Here is a 21,413-nt window from a genome sequence, read left to right on the forward strand (position 1 = left end):
TAATTCCATTTTTACTGGGGGCTTAAAATACAGTTCACCAAGTTAATGTTGATAAGGTTTTTAATCTTGTGTTTATTTGGTCTTTGGTTTTGTTGCCTGTTTCTTTGCACACAATAAAGATGCATTTCTGGAAACTCAGTATCTTGCTTAGTCTACCCCAAGCATTACAGAATACGTAGAAGGAGGTTGAAACTCACCCATACGAAGTACAAGCAAATAAGATCACATGAGAGAGACAATAAGCAACATAAGACTACTAAAATGGTCTTAAAAGCCAGCATTTCTCAAGTGCAGCCACCGTGGCTGCATGTGGCCCCAGGGGGTTTTCCTGCAGCCATGACTGCCTCCTGGGCAGAGATGGTGGAGGGGCAAAGCAGCAGCTCCTCCCTGCAGTGTCCAGGGGTGGGCTTCAGTCATGGGATTCTGGGGGTGGGCATCAGCTCTTCCCCTCCCCCCCAGATTCATCTGCGGCTATACCTAGTGCTGTGGTCAAGAGGCAAGAAGCAGAGTGAGCTTGGGGTTTGAGACTATGGAAGGGAGTTCAGGGCAATGGTGGGGGAAGCAGCAGGGCCCAGGGAAGCAATGTGAGAGTCAGGAGATGCAGTGAGCACCAGGGGGATCTGTGGGGGCCAGGGGCACCACCCTACAACTGTACATTTTTATTGAGTCTGCAAAAATAAGACCCTACATAAAATGTCTAAATCATTGTAATTTAAACAGGCAAATTGTACCCCCCCCCCCCGTATTAGCAATGCTTGTAAGAATTGTGCTGAGCTGCGCAGGGTCTGTGCTTCTGTCAGAGGTATGGTAGAGCCTGAAAAGCGGTGTGTGGTAGTGTGGCTTTTTTAAAAAGGCACGACAAGTATGCGATGGAGAAAGTGGCAAGGTGGGAACAGGATCTCTGGGCGACTTGCCAGTATTTCATAAAGCATCGAGCTGGAAAGTAACATAGTCTACTAAGATACCTACACAAGGTGCAATGCATTCTACATCAACACAGGCACTCGTGGTGAGAATGTGTAGCTCTGATGCAAGCGCCTGCTTGTCCATGTGCCTGAGTGGTAGACAAAAGTCAGTGGCTGTATGCTGACATCACTTGAACCCACCAACCTTTGTCGTGTAGACTTTGCCTGGATCCAAGTGAGCATTGAGCAGCTGGGCTAGAGGAGAAAGAGACAGGTGTAGCCAACTGCCCCGATACGCTATCAGTAAGGGCAATGTGGCAGTATCTTGGCAAGCAGTAATATAAGAGGGCTTAATTTGTTCTCCCATATTAGAGAATCTTTCAACCGCTGTTTAACAGAATTTCCAGATTTATCTGATATCCCTACCACACAACTGTTACTAATCCTATTTACCAATCCTGTCCACTTTGTTTTGCAGTATCCAGTACGGAAGGCTTAATGGTGGGATATTTTAACCCCTGTGCCCTGAAGCCCGAAAGAAAAAGATTCTACTTTGATGAATAGTAATAAGATTCCTAGAGGGGGATCAAATTTCTGTGGGATTAAATCTATGCTTAGGAACATGGCAAACTGGGAGGCTTCTGTTTTAAGCTAAAGTTACAATGAGTTTCTGAGAAATGAGGTGGGAGAGCTTTTAAACTTGGGCATAATATCAGCAGAAAACTTAGCAACCTTGTTAAAGTCTAAAATCCATTTAAATTATAAACAAAATAAGAAAAATGCAGCAGAACATGCATAAAGGTATCTGAACAGCTGTGTGTGGGTGTGGCACCTCACAGGAGTTACTATTTGTATAGCATAACTAGTTTAAATTTTTTGAAGGGGCCAAATTCTGTCCTGCCTTGAAATCAGTGGGGCTTTATGGTTTGTCAGGAAATAATTTGGCCTAAATGCAGAATTAGGATCTTTCTTATGAACACATTTTTTCAGTCATATGCACAATATTTTATTTTCAGGATACATATCCTGTTGGCCTGCACTTGAGACAGGTTAATTATGCTGAGAGGTTTTTGTGGAAGTGAGGGTTTAAAGCCAGGCATATTATGACCAGCTGTTGTCCAACCTTTCCTGCACTGCTCTGCTAGTGAGGTCCTAGTTGAGGCCACGGATGGTGCAACCACTAGGCAAACTAGGCAGCTGCCTAGGGTGCCAAGATTTGACGGCGCCAAAAAGCAGTACCCAAAATGTCTGGGATGCTCACGTGACGCTGGCTAAACATGTAACCCTCTTCCCATCGCTGTGTGGGAGGGTGCTGCGGCTTTGATCAGCTCGGGCTGGCCAGGAAGTGATGTCATTTCTCCTTTGGCTGCTGGAGGGCACTGCACTGCTCCCTGCTGCTCTGGGTCTGCCCCAGGGCCCCCGCCCACACTCCCCCAAGCTCTGCAGCAGGGCTAGGCTTGCACACACAGAGACCTGGCCCCAGCCCCGCCGCTGGGGGGTGATTCCCTCTGCCAGCCAGGCCCGCTGCTCCCCCCCCAGAAGCCTGGGGCACCACCCCTTTCAGGGGGCTGCATAGAGCTGCAGAATATCTAGATGGGGGCCCTGGTACTTGCCACCCCCTGCCCTGCCCACAGCCAGCCCCACACCCCCTGCCCTGTTTCCAACCAGCCCCTGCTGCACTCCTCTTCCCAAACCCAGCCAGCCCCACACCCTGTCAGGTTATTCATTTATTTTCATTAAATATGTAGGCTAAATTAAATTTTCAAGCCAAATCTGTATTGATTCTAATGAACAATGCCACATTATGCAGTATTCATTTTTGAAAGTTTATAATAAGTGATGCTTCGAGGGGAGGGGTGGAGGAGAGGCGCAAGGTGGAAGCTTCACCTAGGGCGCAAAATATCCTTGCACTGGCCCTGGTTGAGGCGCACCACCCTCTCTCCCAAGGCCAGAGCTTCTGCAGAGCAGAGCCTGCAGTCGTTTTGACACCAATAAACACACTGGCCAACATTTTCCAAGTGACTAATAGGTTTTGGGTAGCCAGTTTGAGACAACTTAAAGGAACTGGTTTAGAAGGTGGGTGCTCGGCACTTCTGGAAATGTCAAGCCCTTTCAAGGTGTCTCAAGATGGGTACCCAAAAATAACTAGTCACTTTTTAAAATTTTGGCCAGTCACTGATGTGTGAGTGACTTTATCTGAGGTTTGAGCCTGTCTGTAGAAGTGAAAAATGAAACTCAGTCAGCGAACACCCCATGAAGCTTTTCCAACAGTTTTGTTTGCTGCCAGTATTCTACCCTTGCAGATGGCTAATGCATTATGGCCTAATGCAGCAAATGAAGTTAAGATAATTAAACTTGAAGAGCATATTGATTAATTGATTCTTCTGAATTATTTACCTTCCATGCTGAATGACACCCTAATACAGATGCACATCCTAGAATCCACTGACAGATGTTATCTTTCTAGGTTTATCCTGGGCAGAGAGATCTGGGAAGGGGTCCAGAGGGAAATAATGGAGATAAAATGAAGAAGAGTGCTTTGATCCAAATTAGTTTTAGGGTGGTGGTCAAATTCAAAGCCGAATCAGGACCAGGGTTTAGATTTGCTGGGTCCAAATTTTCATAGGATTAGTTGCTATTGTGAGATTCCTGCCATTGTGAGAGACAGTGTCACAGGAATGGCTTTCTCAAGCCATTCTGATCTGGAACCAAAATCATAACAGAGAAATTTGGATCTGGCATTTGAGATCTGATTCTCTTCACCCTCCAGAAATTTAAAGAGGTTTGAGGGTCTGGTTTTAGCACGTCTCTAGAAAATAACTCCCAGAGCAAAAGGCAAACCTGTTATGCCCATCAAATGTAGTGGGTATATAATCCTTTTTTTAAATCGATATGTTCAAGCAATGGGGTTTCTTATGTCCCCTCCCGTGAGAATGCCTTTGGAAAAGAGAGAGATTCAGTTACCCTCCCCAAAAAAGCTATGTCGGTGTGTGTGTGTGTGGTGGGGGTGGTTTGTAGACAGATGACCTAAAATAAGACCTGTTAACCATCTGCATGGAGCTTACTGCTTATTCCCTATTGGTGAGTGACTCTCACAAGAAATATAGTCAGAAATAAACCGTCATAAAACCAGCCCTGCTAGCCTGCCGCACTTTCCTGTGGAGCTTGGTGTTGGAAGCAATTCAGCTCCAGGCTTTATTTTTCTTTGTAGATTTTGTTAATGTTTCTCCCCATGTCCAGGTTAGTTTCCCTCATTGCCTTGCTGCAGAGAGGGCGGGTGCCAGCTCCCCTGCCCTCCCCAGAGGCAGAATTTTCAGGGGTGATTCTGGGTTTTTGCTGGATCAGTTCTTCTATGGTAGCGCTCTCTCACTTTCACCCACCCTTTGAGGATCTCTCCTGTCTAGTGGTGAAACTAACTGCCTCTCTAGCATGACCATTCCCTGCCCTCCTTCTCTGCCCACAGCACAGCCACATTAAATGCAGCTGTGTCTAAAGGCAATCAGCACTGCTGTCTGATCAGTGGGGTATATACATGCCAGCCGTCTGCTTGGGATGGGGAGATCCTAGATCTTTGGGGGCAGAATGCGGTGGTGGGCTGTTTGTTTTTTATTGGGAGGGAAACTACTACAGGGGTCGGCAACCTTTCAGAAGTGGTGTGATGAGTCTTCATTTATTCACTCTAATTTAAGGTTTCGCGTGCCAGTAATACATGTTAACGTTGTTTAGAAGGTCTCTTTCTATAAGTCTATAATATATAACTAAACTATTGTTGTATGTACAGTAAATAAGGTTTTTTAAATGTTTAAGAAGCTTCATTTACAATTAAATTAAAATGTGGAGCCCCCCCCGGACCGGTGGCCAGGACCCGGGCAGTGTGAGTGCTACTGAAAATCAGCTCGTATGCTGCCTTCGGCACGCGTGCCATAGGTTGCCTACCCCTGCTCTACTGCTTCATCAGTCTTGTCTCTTGATCTTTGGACACTACCTGCTGTAAACTGTGGGCATCTTCTAATTAATACCAGCCTGTCCTCATGCGGTTCTCATTGCACAGGATGGGGTCACAAATTTTGCCACTCAGTGTTGCACCAAAGCCAAGCCCAACTTCCCATTTAAGTTATAAACCCTTCACAGCTTGAACCATGATCATAACTCTTACTGTTATCGCAGTGCTGCACAAACCCTAAGCAGCCCTTAAAAGATCCTTGTATGTTGTTTGTTTTTCATGTATAGAGAAACTAAGGCTATGTCTGCGCTAGCGAGCCTGCAGTGGCACAGCTATATTGAAGCAGTTCTAAGATCACTCGTGTGGCTGCTCTGTGCCGACGGGAGAGAGCTCTCCCATTGACACAATAAAACCACCTCCGCGACTGGCAGTAGCTATGTCGGAAGGAGATGGTCTCTCTGTGACATAGTGCTGTGCACACTGCTGCTTAACCCAGCAACACTTACCTGCTATAACGCGGTTGTGGAGAGCCAAAAATCCCTACCGTGTTATAGCAGAAACCCTGTTATATTGGGGTAGGGGCGGCAGGGCTCTGATGGTAATTTAAAGGGCCCCAGGCTTCCTGCAGCAGCTAGAGCCTCGGACCCTTTAAAGTGCGGCCCAAGCCCCACTGCCGCAGCCCTAGGGTGGCAGAGCTCTGGCCTCTGCGGGGAGTCCAGGCCCTTTAAATCGCTGGCGAGCCCTGGGGTAGCAGCGGCAGGGCCCCAGCGGTGATTTAAAGGGCCCTGGACTCTCTGCAGCAGCTGGAGCCCCGGACCCTTTAAAGCGCCACCAGAGCCCTGCTGCTACCGTGCTATACATGAACCCCTGTTATATCGGGTCGCGTTATAGCAGGGTAGAGGTGTGTGTTGCTCGGTGAGGTGTGCTAGTCACACCCCTGAGCAACACGAGTTTTTCCAACATAAGTCATAGGGTAGACATAGCCTAAGACTCTGATGCTAAGTGATTTGCCCAAGCCCCCCAAAGAGAGTTAGCAGCAGAGCCATTATTAGATCTCAGAAGTTCCTGGCTCCGGCTGCATGTTTAGACAGCTAGGCTATGTTGTCTCACTAGAGATTGATACTAGAACAGCGTGAGACTGAGCCCCTCCTCTGATGGGATGAACAGGGGGAAAGCAGAAGATTCCAGAAGACTTCAGCTTTGTGTGTCATAATGAAAGCAAGACAGTAGCAGTATGTGGTGTAAGCCTACATTGCTCCTATGTTCGGTTGCCTCCATAATAATCTGTAGCATCGTGACAAAATAGGATTTAAAGTAGTCTGCTGCTTATGTCAGGTGGCTCTGAGGTAATCCTTTTGCTTCTCAGAGGATGCTCAAAGTGAGTCTGAATAATGGCACGTTCTTCTTTCCTTTTCAAAGACACGATGCCTTCAGTTCCTCCAGAAGCAGAGATGGACACCGGTTCCTGCCCTCACTTTTCTGCTAAATGCATGCTGAATGGAGGGCTGGAGAAGGAGCCCTGTAACATCAGTGAGGGGAGAAAGTGGATCCGACCTGACACCCCTAGCAAATGTACCTGGGAGCTTGGGAAACCCCCCTCTGAATCCCCTCATTATCACCTCACTTTGTAAGTGATACCTTTCTTTCCTTGTTACCTTTCAGTGTTAACCAAGACTTTGTCCCCTCAGAACACTGCACGGGTGTAACTAAAGGTGTGAATTTTTTTAGCTGTATTAGTTAAAATGGCATGATTTTGCATATGAACACTTCCTTATCTGATATCTGTAATCAGCAGTTGCAAGATCAATTAATATGTTTAAACCTAGCTTATGTTATAAAAGAGGCAAACTCCCATTGACTTCAGTGGGGTCAGGAGGTCATCTTTTGTGTTTAACAGTTCTTTTTGCTTTCTCATATTTACACATTCACATTCATCTCCCCTAAATGGTGCTATTTAACCTGCCCTCCCCAAAAATGCATGCAAGAAATGAATAAATTCACCAGGAATTTGGTCACACCTACCTGTAATTGCAGCATTAATCTGTGCTCAGCATTTTATAGATTCATACAGCCAGAAAGGAACATTAGATCATCTAGTTCAGTGGTTTTCAAACTTTTTTCATTTACAGACCCCTAAAAAATTTCAAATAGAAGTGCACAACCCTTTGGAAATCTGAGACATAGTCTGCGGTCCCCAGGTTGAAAAACCACCGTTCTATGGCAACAACCACCTTTCTCAGACCCCTTAAACATAGTCTGCAGACCCCAAGGGGTCCACGGACAACTGGTTGAAAATCACTGATCTAGTCTGACTATTTCCAGTCTGCTTTTGTTGACAAACCATGGCTTGGAGCAGTAGTGGCACTGATAGAGATTATATATGCATGCTCAGCAGAGATGACTGAAGCATTCATTTTCCCTGGAAGGTCTGATATTTATCCTAACCTACTTCAGATGGTGTGAGCATAGCAGGCTGTGGATCGCAGCTTTGTAGTCCTTGCCTTTGACCTGGGAATCATTCTTTATCTCCCTCTCCCTGTATATCTCTCCAGAAAATATGCTTTTTATTGTAGCCCATATCTGCTAGAAGGAGAAAACATCTGAAATCTTATAAATTCCCTCCCTGCTCCCCCTCATTACTAATTTGAGATGCAGAGAACTCCTTTTCACCTCTTTCCTTAAAATTAACGTACCCGTTCCAAGTTAGAACAGCCTGTTCTTGATGTTTAATAAAGAAGATTTCCAACTCTTCTAAACAAAGAACATTGTTAACGATGTACAGACATTCCCTTCCCATTAACTGTTCGCTTTAAGAAGCTGAATAAGCCAGAGGACTTGTTCCCCTCCCCCACCCTAGCCCCACTACTTCAGTTGAAAAGCAGCTGGCAATGTAGTAGGATGCCCATGGAACAATGGGATTGGGAAGCCTGCCTCATGTGATGCTGTGCCTGGCCCATGAGGCACTGCAAGCCCTTCCCAAAGCACCCTGCAGCCAGTTGCACAGTGGGATAGCTACCACAATGCACTGCTGTCTTTGCCATCGCAAGAGCTGCTAATGTGGATGCACAAGGAGCACAGTGTGGACACGCAACAGCAGTTTCATTCCAGCGTTGTAATAAGTGGTATAACTTGTGGCACAGAAACTTGCTAGTGTACACGTACCCAGAGTTAACTCATGTTAAGTAACCTATTAAGCAATTGCCCTGATCAGGTGAAAAATTTAAATTTAAGTGGTTGGTAATGAACACAATAAACTACATCAGCATTTTTCAAACTTCGAGTTGCAACCCAGTACTGGGTCGGAACACGTCAGGCACTGGGTTGCTGTGGTCAGCACCACTAACCGGGATGTTAAAAATCCCATTGGCAGTGCTGTCCAGCTAAGGCAGGCTAGTGCTTACCTGTTTCGACACTGTGCCGCACCCCGGAAGCAGCCAGCAGCGGGTCCGGCTTCTAAGCAGGGGGCCACAGGGCTCCGTGCACAGCTCCTGCCCCGAGCACCAGCTTTGCACTCTGAACTGGGGGAAGCCGCCTCTGCCTAGGAACCAGACCCGCTGCTGGCCTCTTCTGGGACACAGCACAGCCCATGGTGCCAGGACTGGTGGGAAGCCTGCCTCTGCACTCCGGTTGCGCCACTGACCGAGAGCCACCAGAGGTAAGTCCATGGCCCAACCCCACACCCCAACCCCCTGCTCCAGCCCTTCGCACCTCCCAAACCCAGAGCCTCTCCTGCACCCCAAACCCCTCATCTCCAGTCCCATCCCACAGCCTGCACCCCAGCCCAGAACCGTGCCCCCCTCTTGCACCCCAATCCCCTGCCCCAGCCCAGAGCCCCCTCCCACACCCTGAACCCCTCATCCCTGGTCCCACCCCAGAGCCCTCACCCCTACATCCCAACCCTCTGTCCCAGCCCTGAGCCCCTTCCACACCCCAAACCCCTCATCCCCAGCTCCGTTGGGTCGTGGGCATCAACAATTTTCTTCAACTGGATCCCCAGAAAAAAAATTTGAAAACCATTGAACTATGTGTTGCTTGAGGTAAATACGTGTACCTTGTGCTATCCACACCATTTCACTGATGTCCGAGTCTCCAAAAGTTTTGGATCAGGGTTATGCTGTCTTGGAAAGTCCTTTCTATTGCAAACTTCTGTATGTTTAAAAAGAACATCCGAAATAAGCATGTGACCTCCCAGTGTTACCGTCAAGAACTGATCGATGTGTCTGTGCATGTGTGCATTAGGTCAAAGTCTCCAAACATCCTGCCAAACATTCTGAAGAAAATTGGTGATACTCCTATGGTACAAATCAACAGGATTGGAAAGTTCTTTGGACTCAAATGTGAACTCTGTGAGTACCTGCTGCAGACAGAAGTTAGAAATGTATCTTCAGATATTGCGCAAGAGATGTTTCTTCAGAAATCTAGATCACCCTATTTAACAGTGTTCACGAGAGCTGGTTGGGAAATGCTTTTTGTTCCTGTGAAAAGGTTGACAAAAATGAATGTTTTTCAGTTGCAAAAAGAAAAAGAAAATTCTTCAGTTTTTGGGTTCTTATGTTTTGATTACCTCTGCCACCTCCTCCCCCCGCACACGTGTGCATAAACAAAAAGAAAACCACACACGCTACACATCAAAAATGGACATTTTCCAATGACATTTCATTTTGATTAAAAAGCCATTTTTGGTCCAAAATGTTTCAAATGAAACTTTCAACCAGCTCTTGGCGTTGCCACTGGGCACTTCAGAATGAGGCTGCAGAATAGTCACCAGAGAGCAGTGCAAATGATGAAATGGTTGAAGCGGCTGACTTTTTAGGAAAGATTTAAAAGAACAAACTACAGTCTGCGTAGCTTAGCTAAACAATGACTGATGCATGGTAATAGCGTAAAAATACATGGAGGGGATCATCACAGAAGACGATTAAGAGTTTCTGTTTACTGTTGTCCAAAGGGCTGAAACTTAGAGAAATGCTCTAAAATTAAAGCATGGACTTCTTAAAAGTTAGCTTAAGCTCCCAAGAGGTGGAAAATGCAGTAGGGAACAATCCTTCATTGGCGAGGGAATGACCTATTTAAAAAATTCCCAATGGTACTGGTAGAGCACCCTAACCTGTCCTCATGTCCCCTCTCCTGGTTTGAGCTACACTTGGGCTTTTTTAATCCTCTCTGATCCTCTGCCTCAGCGTAACAAGCAGAGAAAAGAGGACAAAAGGAGAGACCTACTGATTAAGATGAAACTGACACAGTGTGGGGCTTCTTGTTCCTGTGGTCAGCTGTGAAATGTATCAAATTGGCCAAAGACCCTGGAAATGCTGACTTGTCCATTGTCTTGTTGAGAGGTGGGGGTGTTTAACTGGGCAAAAATGATCTTAGCTGGAGTGTTTTTGGATCTAAGTAAGGAGTCAGAATTCCTCTGGTGAACACTGTAGTGCCTCTTTAAAAAAACAAAAACAAACAACCCCCTCCCCCCCACATTTGACTATTATGTTTCTAGTGGCAAAGTGCGAGTACTTTAATGCTGGGGGGAGCGTGAAGGATCGAATCAGCCTGAGGATGGTGGAGGATGCAGAAAGAGCTGGGATTTTGCAACCTGGGGACACTATCATTGAGCCAACATCAGGAAACACAGGTAGGAATTTCTAGGTCACAGTGAGATTGCTAAGCACTGTGGGAACATGGTCTGAAGGCTTCCATGGAACAGGGAAGGGAGGGATTGGAGCAGAGACAGCTGCTCATTCAAAAGAGAAAATGCATCCTTGCCTGACAGGAGGAGAAAACCTCACAGAAGTTCTGCTCCCAGCTCAGGATCTATCTGAGGAAGGAAAATACGATGCTTGGTGCTGCTCAGAGTGGGTGGGAAGTAGTGTTAAGGTTGCAGGGACTAATGCTTACTTTTATGTATATAGAAGTTAGTACCTGAGCACCCCGCAATTACTAGAGCACTTTGTTGTCCTCATTATACCCACATCAGGTTGGGAAGTATTTTCTCCATTGTCCAGAGCAGATTATAAGTGACTTTCCAAAAGTCACATGAGGCTGAGCTGGGACTCAAACTCAGGTCTACTAAATGTCAGTCTAGCACCCTGTCCAGTAGACCATCTTTCATATCTCTTAGTCCATAGGAATAGATCAGTAGTCCAGCATCCTGTCTCAGATAGTGGCTGATGCTGGATGCTTCAGAGGAAGGTGTAATCTTGAAGTTATTCAGTGAGTGGGAGGGGAGCAGAATAGTCGATGAGAGCAGTCTGGAATTCATTTTCAGCTTCTGCTCTGAAGCACAAGGATTGCTAACTTGTACCTTTATTCTATAATCTTGTATCCAACTGAAACTGCAGAGAGGATGCAGGGGGGCAGAATGAATTGGCTCCTGGTCCATGAGTGGGGCTTGTAGATGCTACTGTATCACATAATAGAGTACCCAAAGCTGGAATTTGCCCAGGACATCATGGGTTGTGCTTGTGGAAAGAGCCATATGCGTCCAAGTGGTGAGGTGCTTAGCTGTACAATTTGCACGAATGACTTCAGGTAGTACAGAGCATTATTCTGAGGCACCAGTTCTGCGGTGAACCTATTGAATAGCCAACACCACGTCCAGCAGCACAGAGCTGATCTTCAGAGGTGTCCCATCTGATTGCTGACACAGCTGGACCCTGCTTAGCTTGCAAGAGCTGCTGATAGCTCAGCACAAGTTAATTTCATACAGCTCTGCAGCCACAAGCAGGAGTGAGGTCTGGAAAGGAAAGAAAAGAATAGCTTTAAGGTTAGAGCTTTTGGTAGGCACACGACATCCTAGCAGAAACACTGGGTGATTATCTAGATACATCTCTGTTTTCAGCACTCACCCTTTGAAGGCTGGAACTGCAGTCTGAATCCCACTTTTGAGACCTATGAGTTTGGATCTGTATTTTGCATGCCTCTGACTCCTTACCTGTGGTGACACAGCTGGCTATAGCTGACACGATGTTCTGTTACACTAACAGGACTAGGTGTCTTAAATCAGAATGTCCTTCTTGCCATGGAATCTGTGGGGTAGAATGGCAGAGACCGTGAGGAATGTGCAGGATAAAGGACTTCTCCTCTCTGTGAAGACTGTCTTGCTTTACTAAAGGCTGTGAAGAATGGAGGCAAGGCCTAGGGTAGGCAGCTGTGATGCTGCCTGGGGTAATGAGGGTTTTGAGGCACATCACCACCACCTGCCCTAGAGTGAAGGAGTCTTGTCAGTACCTGCTGTGGATCAGCTCCTGAAACCAACAATCTGTAACAGAACAAGCACTGCCTTCCAGGCCTCTTCAGGCCTTCTTTTGTCTGTTCTGGTAGAAATAGACACACACAAACTCCCAAGCCCCCTCTGAGCATTCCCTGTAGTATCCAGCCCCTTATCCACCGAACACTCACAGAAATAGCAGGTCTAGAGGATTCAAGTGATAGTGAGTAAGGATACTGGAAACAAATGGTTTCATATAAACTGAAATCATAGCACACTTTCTAGGTTAACCTCCTGTCTACAGAAGGTTATCTCACCCAGAGTCCTCTGTAGCATTTTCAGTCACGCTTGGTTGAGATCCCTTTTTCAGAAAGCAAAAGCGTTGTCCTCTTACTTCCTCAGTGAAGAGTGTCTGGGTGTTCCAGTTGCCCCTTTCCCAAATATACCCAAGTAAACCTTTGTTATGCACCTCCAGATAAGGTTCTCTACCTGTGCTGTGTTTCTCTTCCTGTTAGTTCTTTTTTACAATCCTTCCTTTGCATTCAGTTCTGACTGCTGATAGGGGAGCCATTGTGAACAAGACGATACTCAATTTGTGTGAGAATAGACATCTTCTGTCTGACAGAAAACCAGCTTTTCACGAGTCTTGATAAAGACTTTAAGAACATATTTTCAGTATACATACATAACTCCCTACGTCAGGGGTCCCCAACGCTGTGCCTGCAGACGCCATGACTTTTAAGTGCACCTGCGAACTGGCCGGCGGTCGAGCATCCGCCGAAATGCCACTTGGAGGAATTTCGGCCTGTGCTTGTCCACCGCCATGGTCCTCCGTGGCTCGTCTGGCACCCGCCAGATGAAAAAGGTTGGGGACCACTGCCCTACATAGTATCTGTACATGTGTTTCACAGTGACATTTGTGACCAATGTGACACCAACTTTCATTTGAGACCTGACATGACATTCTTTGGTGAACCAGAATGTACATCCCAGAATCAGGGTAACCCCCCTGCACCTCATTTCTGGTTGACATCAGGAGAGTTCTTGGGTCACAGCAGCACAGGGAATTGCTGGTCACTCCTGGCCTCTGCCCCATAGCTACTAAGCTAATTTCTCTGAGGATAGGATTTCTCCTCTCCCCTGCACCTGGCTCCCTAGTTTAACATATGCAGCACGTTCATGTTAATATCTTAAAAGTGTAGGGTAACAGAGTTTGGGTTTTAGAGTGTCTTTCTGATTGTCAATGTTGGTCAGATTTTACTTTGGTATCGGGCATTAGTAAGACCATGGTTGGAATACAGTGTCCTGTTCTGGTGTCATCACTTTAGAGTGGATGTTGACGAGCTGGTTGGGAATTTTTCAATGAAGTATCTTTTCATCAGAAATCTGATTTCTCAAAACCAAACTTTTTTTGAAGTGTATGTCTCAACAAAACTTCCTTAGCGAAATCCACCCCAGAATACCTAATGCCTACTGATTCAGAGTAGAGGCTTGAACCTGAATCTCCCACATCCCAGGCAAGTGTTCTAACCACCAGACTCTTTCTGGCACAATATATATCTAATTATTTACATGAGGTGGGACAGTTCTGACATGAGAGAGCAAGAAGACTTCCCCAGTGAGTGCTCTGACCACTGGGCAATTGGTTATTGTGAGGTGGCGCTTTTTTTAATGGAGTGGGAGGGTATGGGGAATTCAAAAGGTCTCCGTTTTTTTGCTCTGATATGGAATGAAAATAAATTCCAAAACCTTAACGTTGTTCGTGAAATGGAGTTCTAGTTTTCTGGCCAGCTGTATCTGATAACATTGGAAAGGGTTCAGAAGAGAGCTACAGAAATGATTCAAGAATTGGATAACATGCCTTAAGGTGAGAGAGAGGGAAACTAACAGGTTGAGCTTCATTTATCCAAGAGAAGGTTGAGAGGTGACTTGATAGCAGCCTTCAACTGCCTGAAGGGGGCTTCCAAAAAGGATGGAGCTTGGTTGTTCTCAGTGGTGGCAGATGACCGAACAAGGAGCAATGATCTCAAGTTGCAATGGGGGAGGTCTAGTTGGATATGAGGAAACACTGTTTCACTAGGAGGGTGGTGAAACACTGGAATGGGTTACCTAGGGAGGTGGTGGAATCTCCTTCCTTAGAGGCTTTTAAGGTCAGGCTCGACAAAGCCCTGACTGGGATGATTTATTTGGTGTGGATGCTGCTCTGAGCAGGGGATTGGACTAGATGACCTCCTGAGATCTCTTCCAACCCTAATATTCTATGATCCCAGTCTACAAGTACCTACCCGAGGAAGAGATCTGTGAACAGATATTTAATTGAGCAGTCAAAAGCATAGCAAGGTCCAGTGGTTGAAAGCTGAAACTAGATAAATTCAGCCTAGAAAAAAGTGAGGATAATTCTAACAGAATTTATGGGCTTGATGTAGAAATTATTGAGTGAGGTTCTACAGCCTGTATTCTACAGGAGGTTAGACTAAATTTATTTTAATTGGTGCCTTCTGGCTTTAATCTATGAAATTCTATTCACTCCCTAAATCTGTAACGTGGGCAGAGGTGGGGCAGAGGAAAAACTAGGCTGGGGCAGCAACAAGAACTTGTAAATTTCCCTCTTTGCTCACCTTGTTGATGGCTTTGGTCTGGGACTGAGACAAATGGTGCTTTTAAAGCAGACGGTCCTGCTCTTCAACTATCTTGGAGGGTAGCAACTTTTTCCTTTTTAGTCTCTGCAGTGATACCGCATTCAAGCCTGGGGAGAACAGCTCTTAAAACTGGGACATGCAGAAGCTACCATTGTGGTTTTGTTTCTCTTACAACATACTCTGTATTTCCCCGCTTCCAGGAATTGGGCTGGCCCTGGCTGCTGCAGTGAAAGGCTACCGTTGCATCATTGTGATGCCAGAGAAAATGAGCATGGAGAAGGTCAGAACTACTTGTATTGCCAATAATTAAAAATAAATTTGTCCAAAATGTTCAGATCCTGATGAGAGAAAGATGCCATCTTTTTGGCTGTGAAATTGGATACTGAGGCACTGCAAACCAATTTACCATGTGTCAGATATTTTTTAAATAATTGGTCAGAGTATATGTATAAATTTCCTTGAGGTGGGGGGAGGGCAGAGGGGGTTGTTGTCAATGTTGAAGGGGAATATTGGTAGGCCAGTCGCAAAGCAAAAAGGCAGAAATTATAAAGGTGATGCTGCCAGTAGCTGTAGCACCACTGCATGTAGGAATTTTTAAAGAATTCGTGTCAGTGACAAGAAAGACTTTAGATGCGAGCAGAAAATTGAGGTGATACTTAATCTAAGGAAAAACTGTCACTGAATGGAGGGTCTGAGAGAAGCCAGTGGAGACCGCTGAAGAACTGGATGCTTTAACATCATGTTCTATGTAGAATGGTGAGATTGGAGAGAGGGTGCTACATTGTAGTGTATTGTTTCAGGTTACACAGTGGGAAGTGATGGCAAGTGGCCACAAAGCAAAAATGTTCTTTCCTCAGCTTAAGGAAATTTGGATCCAAATGTGCTGAAGAAGCTTTAGTGACAAAGGGGAATAGATCAGTACGGAACCCTTCATTGTAGCAGCAGTGGAAAGAGATCAGTTTCTAGCCTTCATGACTTCAGCCTTGCTGTGCTTGATCCCGATCCTGCACCGCTCACTTGGGTAGAACTCCCACTGAAGTCAGAGAGAGGTTGGCCTGAGTAAAGATGGTGGGATCGAGCCTCTGCTCCTTTGATTTCAATTTTTAGGTATCCATTTGGAAGAGAAAATTCAGAGCAGCACATAACCTCACCATGGGAATAAGATGATCTTAGTCCAGGTAGTTCCCTTACACCAGTGCTAGGTTGGATGGCAAAGAACACAATGCTGAGTGTTCATGATTAAGCTCTAGGCACTATACACAGGCTTCTTGGTGGGGGAGGTTTCTTTTCCTTACATTTCATTCTTTGAACCAAGGAGCATTAGGGCTGTCCTGTGTGGAGGCAGCAGGTTATGCATCGGCACAGCTGTGTTAAGAATTTTCCATTCCCAAGTCTTGGGTGAGTAAAATCTTCACAGCTGTTGAGCCCAGGCAGGCCTAGGGGTACAAAATCACTACGTAGCTGGAAGAGGTGCCTGAACATTACAACTGATATATTTAAATAGTGCCTTTCACACAGAGATCCCAAAGTGCCCAACCAACTTCACAGATGAGAACTGCTTTCCCCATTGTTCTAATTCAGCCATCTTGAGGGCTAGAGGTGGTGTAAATAGCTTAAAATCTGCCTATATTTCCTATATTTTAAAACAATCAAGAACAAGTGAAGAAAAAAATTTTCACCCACCTAAAACGATAGTAACTGTAGCAGAAGGAAAACTGAAGTGGAACTAAGCGAGGCCATTGGAACTAACATCACTACTCGTGATGAAAACGACATGAGATTTTTAATGCCCACAAATGATTAGGACCTATTTTCAATGTCCTCTGAAAAGGCAGCGACTCCAGCAGGAGAGGTGCTCTCTGGTACTCTGCTGGCACGTGGGCAAAGTTCTGACATGAAAGGAAGAGTGCTTCATGCTGAATTGCCCACACCACATCCTTCAGCACTTGGATCTGCCCTGGAGGCCTGTTACTTAAACACTGACTACACCCAACCTTCCTTAGCTAATGACTTTTTCAAAAGATCACACTTCTCATGGTTTGACGGCAAGTATAAGGGGATGTCTATGTTAAGGGATCTACCTTTTTGCTATCTGAGTGGAGATCTACTGCATAATATGTTGAAATTACTGCACTTAATACTTATTTTTAACATATTTATTATGGTGCTCTCTGTGAGCCAACCAAGAGTGGGTCCTAGTGAGCAAGGCACTGTACATATCATTGGAAATAAAATGGTGGTTCTAGGCTATGGCACTGGGAGTCTTGGGTGTGTCTTTACTAGTCTGTAAGGTAGCTCGTATGTACATGTTTTTAATACTTTGCATGGAGTAACACCTCACTACACACTCAAAAAAGGTATGTAGAAATGTAAGAGTCCTAGATTCATGTTCCAGACAAGCGGACTGTATCCAAATGCTCTCTTCTTATTTGCCATTGGATGTTACATTTTCAGGTCAAATCCGTCACGTAGCTTTCGAAACATAAGTGTTGTGGAAATGGAACAGTGTTGCTGGCTGTGTTGATAAGAATTGTTTTAGCTCTGTAATTCCACCAGCAGAACTAATTAGATTTTTTGGGGAGCAGGGGGGATCTTCAACTAGGTTGAGCTGAAAATGCAGGTGTTACATACTAGCGTGTGTCCTTGTAGGCAAACAACAATGATCATGTGTTTCAGGCCACTAGACATTTAAAAAGCCAAGACAGAGAGGATAGCGTTTAACTTGTGTGAGGCATCTGTTCTGAAACACTTTGCTTCTGGAGATTGAATTGATACAGACTTTAAGCAGTAGGTATGGAAGAGATGCACAGTCTTGTTTATGTAAAGCTTATAGTTGGCTTTTTTTCATCCTCTGGCATACCAGAAGGGTCTCTGTGCCTATGGAGATTTTTGATTGACTCTGTTTGATTCAGGTGGATGTTCTGAGAGCTCTCGGTGCTGAGATTGTGAGGACACCAACCACTGCCAGATTTGACTCGCCTGAATCTCATGTGGGAGTAGCATGGCAACTGAAAAATGAAATACCCAATTCCCATATCCTAGACCAGGTAAGGTCCTGAACAACTGAGGTGCATGTGTGGGATAGAGAGAAATATTGGTAATATCCTCTTCCTGCACTCCACAGATAAAAGGGTAACAACAGCCCTGGATGAGGGTATGTGTAGATTGAACCTGGGATCTCTGGATCTAAAAGTGTGAATTGCTGTTACCTTACCAGGTTCCTTAGCTCAGCAAAAGAAGCAGATCAGTAGAGTGGCAGAAAAAGCCCAGGGTGAACTGACTTTTCAAATTGAAGCAATTTTAATCATGATTTAAATCAGCAAACCAGAAATACTGATTTAAATCATCAGTTTGAATCTTGTTTTGTAGTTATACTTTTTGGTTATTTTCCTAAAGAAAAATTGATTTTTGCTGGGTGGTAACCATTAAAATATGTTGGTTTACAATTAAATATAGCTTTTGAACTAAACTTGGGTCGTCTTTTTGCTAACCAGGACAATCTACTAGAATTGCTTAATAATTGTGCAAAGATTAACGTACTTTCAGATGCTTAATTTTTACATTTGGTTTATGATGTTATGGAACGATGCATTTCTTACTTACTAGATTAACTTTTTTACCTGTGATTTGTGTCCAGCTCTGTTTGGATGGAAATTGAAATTGAATTTAAAATGTGCAAAATAGCATTTGTTTTGTTAGTTGAATAAAACTACTTTAAATGTGCTGGATACATAAGAAAAAAATGTAAAACATGGTTTGCATTTACATCTAACTGATTTTTTAAACAAGGGAAGCATCTGTACTTAGTGAATTGAACTGGTTGTTTCTGGTCACCATATCCTTCAAGATTTTAGAAGTAGTAAATCTCATTTTCTCACACTTAGTTTTTGCTCATTGATCAGAAGAGGAAAACCAACTTCTCTGCTTTTTCAGCTCCAAGTCAGTGCCTTGATTTAAAATGATTTAGTCAGTGAACTGAACTAGTTGAATAAACTGAAATGAGGAAAATACTCTTGTACCCGCAGAAAAGGCTACTGCTCTCCAAAGCTGATTTAGCACTTCAAACTGTAGTTTCTGGTACTAGCCAAGTGACTTCCACTAGTTCAGTGGTTTGACTTTCTTAAAACTTTGGCAGCAACCATATACTGCTTAATATTACATTTCTAATTTATTTCAAGTGATACTGATAATGATAGTAAGTTTAGGCCTTAACATACATTGCCATAATTTCAAATGTTTATTTAAAAAAAAGGTTTAATTTAAATCTCATTTTAAATAAAAATATACATATATATTTAAATGATCTATTCTTATCCACCCTGAAAGAACCACCCTATGTTAGCATAGATTACAGAAAGACCAAGATAACGTTCTCTGCTAGGTTGGCAATTCTGCCTATTGGAATTGTAGAAAGTTCAAATTTCTACAGAAGATAATCCCACAAGCAGATTGCCCTTGGCTTTCAGGGATGTTGGGGACCTTAGCACAAAAATACCACTTGCTTTCAATTGGGGCAGTTGCAGGAATCTCTTCTAGGCCAAGGTAGAAAATATTGGTAAATGGCTGAACAGTTTAGAAACTGGTGGGAGCCTTCAGTGTTATTGTGGGGCTTGAACAACACTGGTCATTTTTTGACTCGCTCCTCAGGATGTGATTTTTGATGATCTGTTTCCATATGTTTTCCATTGTATTTCAATGTAGTACCGCAATGCCAGTAACCCCTTGGCACACTATGACACGACAGCAGAGGAGATTCTGCAGCAGTGTGAAGGTATGCTCATTCTTTTGAATTAACCTCTGGAGTGCTCTTGTTTTAATCACATCCTCCTGTGGAAAGCAGACCGAGGCTCTCAGGTATAGAATTGCATAGGCTCTGAGATAGTTTATGTAAAGTTTACGTAATTCAAATGAGAGACACTTCTAGTTAGAAGTGTGGGATTTTAAAAAAATATGTTTTTAAAAAACGTTCTGCTTTTACCTTTCTATGACTGTGACCGGCCAGGCAAAGTGATTACCCCTAGATGAAGAAGTGTGCATAGCTCAGAGGAGTGGAAGAGCTAGGGAGTTTGAGTGTTCATGAATGGGAAGTGGTTTTTAAAAAGGCTTGACTCTTAGTTCTTAGTCTAAACTGAACACGAGAGGCTTTTATTCATCTTTTTTTATTTATCTTTAATTTAAATTTAATTTAGTTTAATACTAAAACTTTGTGTAAAGTCCACTTACTCCATCACAAGACATTCCTCAATTGATGGTGTCCTCAGGAATACACATAGTTTAGGAACCAAGCTTTTTCACAAGGACGTGATTGTGTCACAATGATCACCACTGCCACGGAACCAGGAATTTTGCCATTTATGTGGGCCCAGTTGCCATGCCTTCACAGTACGGTAGTTCACTTGAATCTAGTCCCATTTTCAAAGAGGAGTAAATCAAAACAAACTGTTAATGCGCGGCAACACAGTCCACAAGGTTACCACGACCTGAGCATGAAATTATTTATTTTCCAGTCATAGTGCCAGGAATTATGCATGTTTTTACCATGGCACAATTGTATTCATACTTACCAGTAAGTTGTGTTTGGAGCCAGTAGAGGGAGCTTGCACATAAGGTTTCTTGGTCTGTGTCATAAAACCTGATGTTTAGCTTCTCAGTGGGATTTCTGTATTTACAGTAAGAAAGCCCTAGATTAGATTTTGATAGTGACGATGACCTGCATGTAAAGTGCAGTTATATTCTGAATTATATAATGAGGTTTTTTTGTTTTGTCTCTGCATGCTTCCCATGTCAGATTTCCTCAGTTTACAAGTGTAAAAGTGGTTTTACTATCACTGAAGACTCATTCTGATCTCAGACCTCATCTTGACTCTCAATCCATTTTATAAAGTCAATGGTCCTTATTCTGATCTCACTGTCAGAGGTGTAAATCTGATGTCATTGCTTCAGTCAATGAAATTACACCTGTGTGAGGTCAGAATCAAGCCCTATTTCTTGGGATGTTTTTGATTTGTAAGCAACACTTTTTATATAAGTGCCCAAGAGTTAGTGAATTGCTCTTTTATTTCTGGTAATAAATCATTTAAAGACAATCAGATAAAATAATTGTTGGCCAAGTCCTGATTATTCTATTAATGCACAAAAAGAGCTACAATAAGGATAGATCAACATCTGTCACCAAACATCATAAAACAAATCCACAGATGGCAAATCCGACACATACACCCCTCAGCCCTTCTCCAAAGCCTTGAAAACAAAAGGCTGTCACAAAGCTGGGCCCTGTTGCACTAAACGAGGGGGAGAAGGGGGAACAAGGGCTGAAGTTAGGTCTCTGAATACACCTGCTTTGAGGTAAAAGGCTACTTTACATTGTCACCTTTCTGACGTTAACTGCGCTTTCATTGGAGAGAGTAATATATCTTGTGCATTCCTCGTCTGCAATAAAATTTTTATCTGTAATCCCAATGAATGTTTTCAAGGTTGTATTTGATTCCTTTCACTTAAAATAGGAAAAATAGACATGCTGGTGGCTGGAGCTGGTACAGGAGGCACCATTACTGGCATTGCAAGAAAGCTGAAAGAGAAATGCCCAGATTGCAAAGTAAGTGGCAAACTAAAGCATCTTAGTAACTATTTCTAGCTGTAAGTGACTTGCAAAGTTCCTTGTGGGAATAAGTCCCATTTTTCTCATCTTTGTTGAGGCACTTTAATCCTTACCTGTGACACATCTG

General features: G+C 44.1%; 1 protein-coding gene across 6 annotated transcripts in view; it reads left to right on the forward strand.

Moving 5' to 3' along the window:
- LOC115658255 (cystathionine beta-synthase-like) overlaps positions 1-21,413 on the forward strand; it is a 65,580-nt gene that overhangs the window by 17,830 nt on the left and 26,337 nt on the right. For all 6 annotated transcript variants that reach the window (XM_030576833.1, XM_030576867.1, XM_030576859.1 and 3 more), the window contains exons 3-9: positions 6,268-6,475; positions 9,088-9,194; positions 10,340-10,474; positions 14,889-14,968; positions 17,601-17,735; positions 19,390-19,459; positions 21,192-21,283. In XM_030576833.1, the coding sequence (XP_030432693.1) occupies positions 6,273-6,475; positions 9,088-9,194; positions 10,340-10,474; positions 14,889-14,968; positions 17,601-17,735; positions 19,390-19,459; positions 21,192-21,283 (822 nt within the window). In that variant the 5' untranslated portion in view covers positions 6,268-6,272. The remainder of the gene's footprint in view (positions 1-6,267; positions 6,476-9,087; positions 9,195-10,339; positions 10,475-14,888; positions 14,969-17,600; positions 17,736-19,389; positions 19,460-21,191; positions 21,284-21,413) is intronic.

This window comes from Gopherus evgoodei, chromosome 1 (assembly GCF_007399415.2).
Source record: "Gopherus evgoodei ecotype Sinaloan lineage chromosome 1, rGopEvg1_v1.p, whole genome shotgun sequence".
Taxonomy (NCBI): domain Eukaryota; kingdom Metazoa; phylum Chordata; order Testudines; family Testudinidae; genus Gopherus; species Gopherus evgoodei.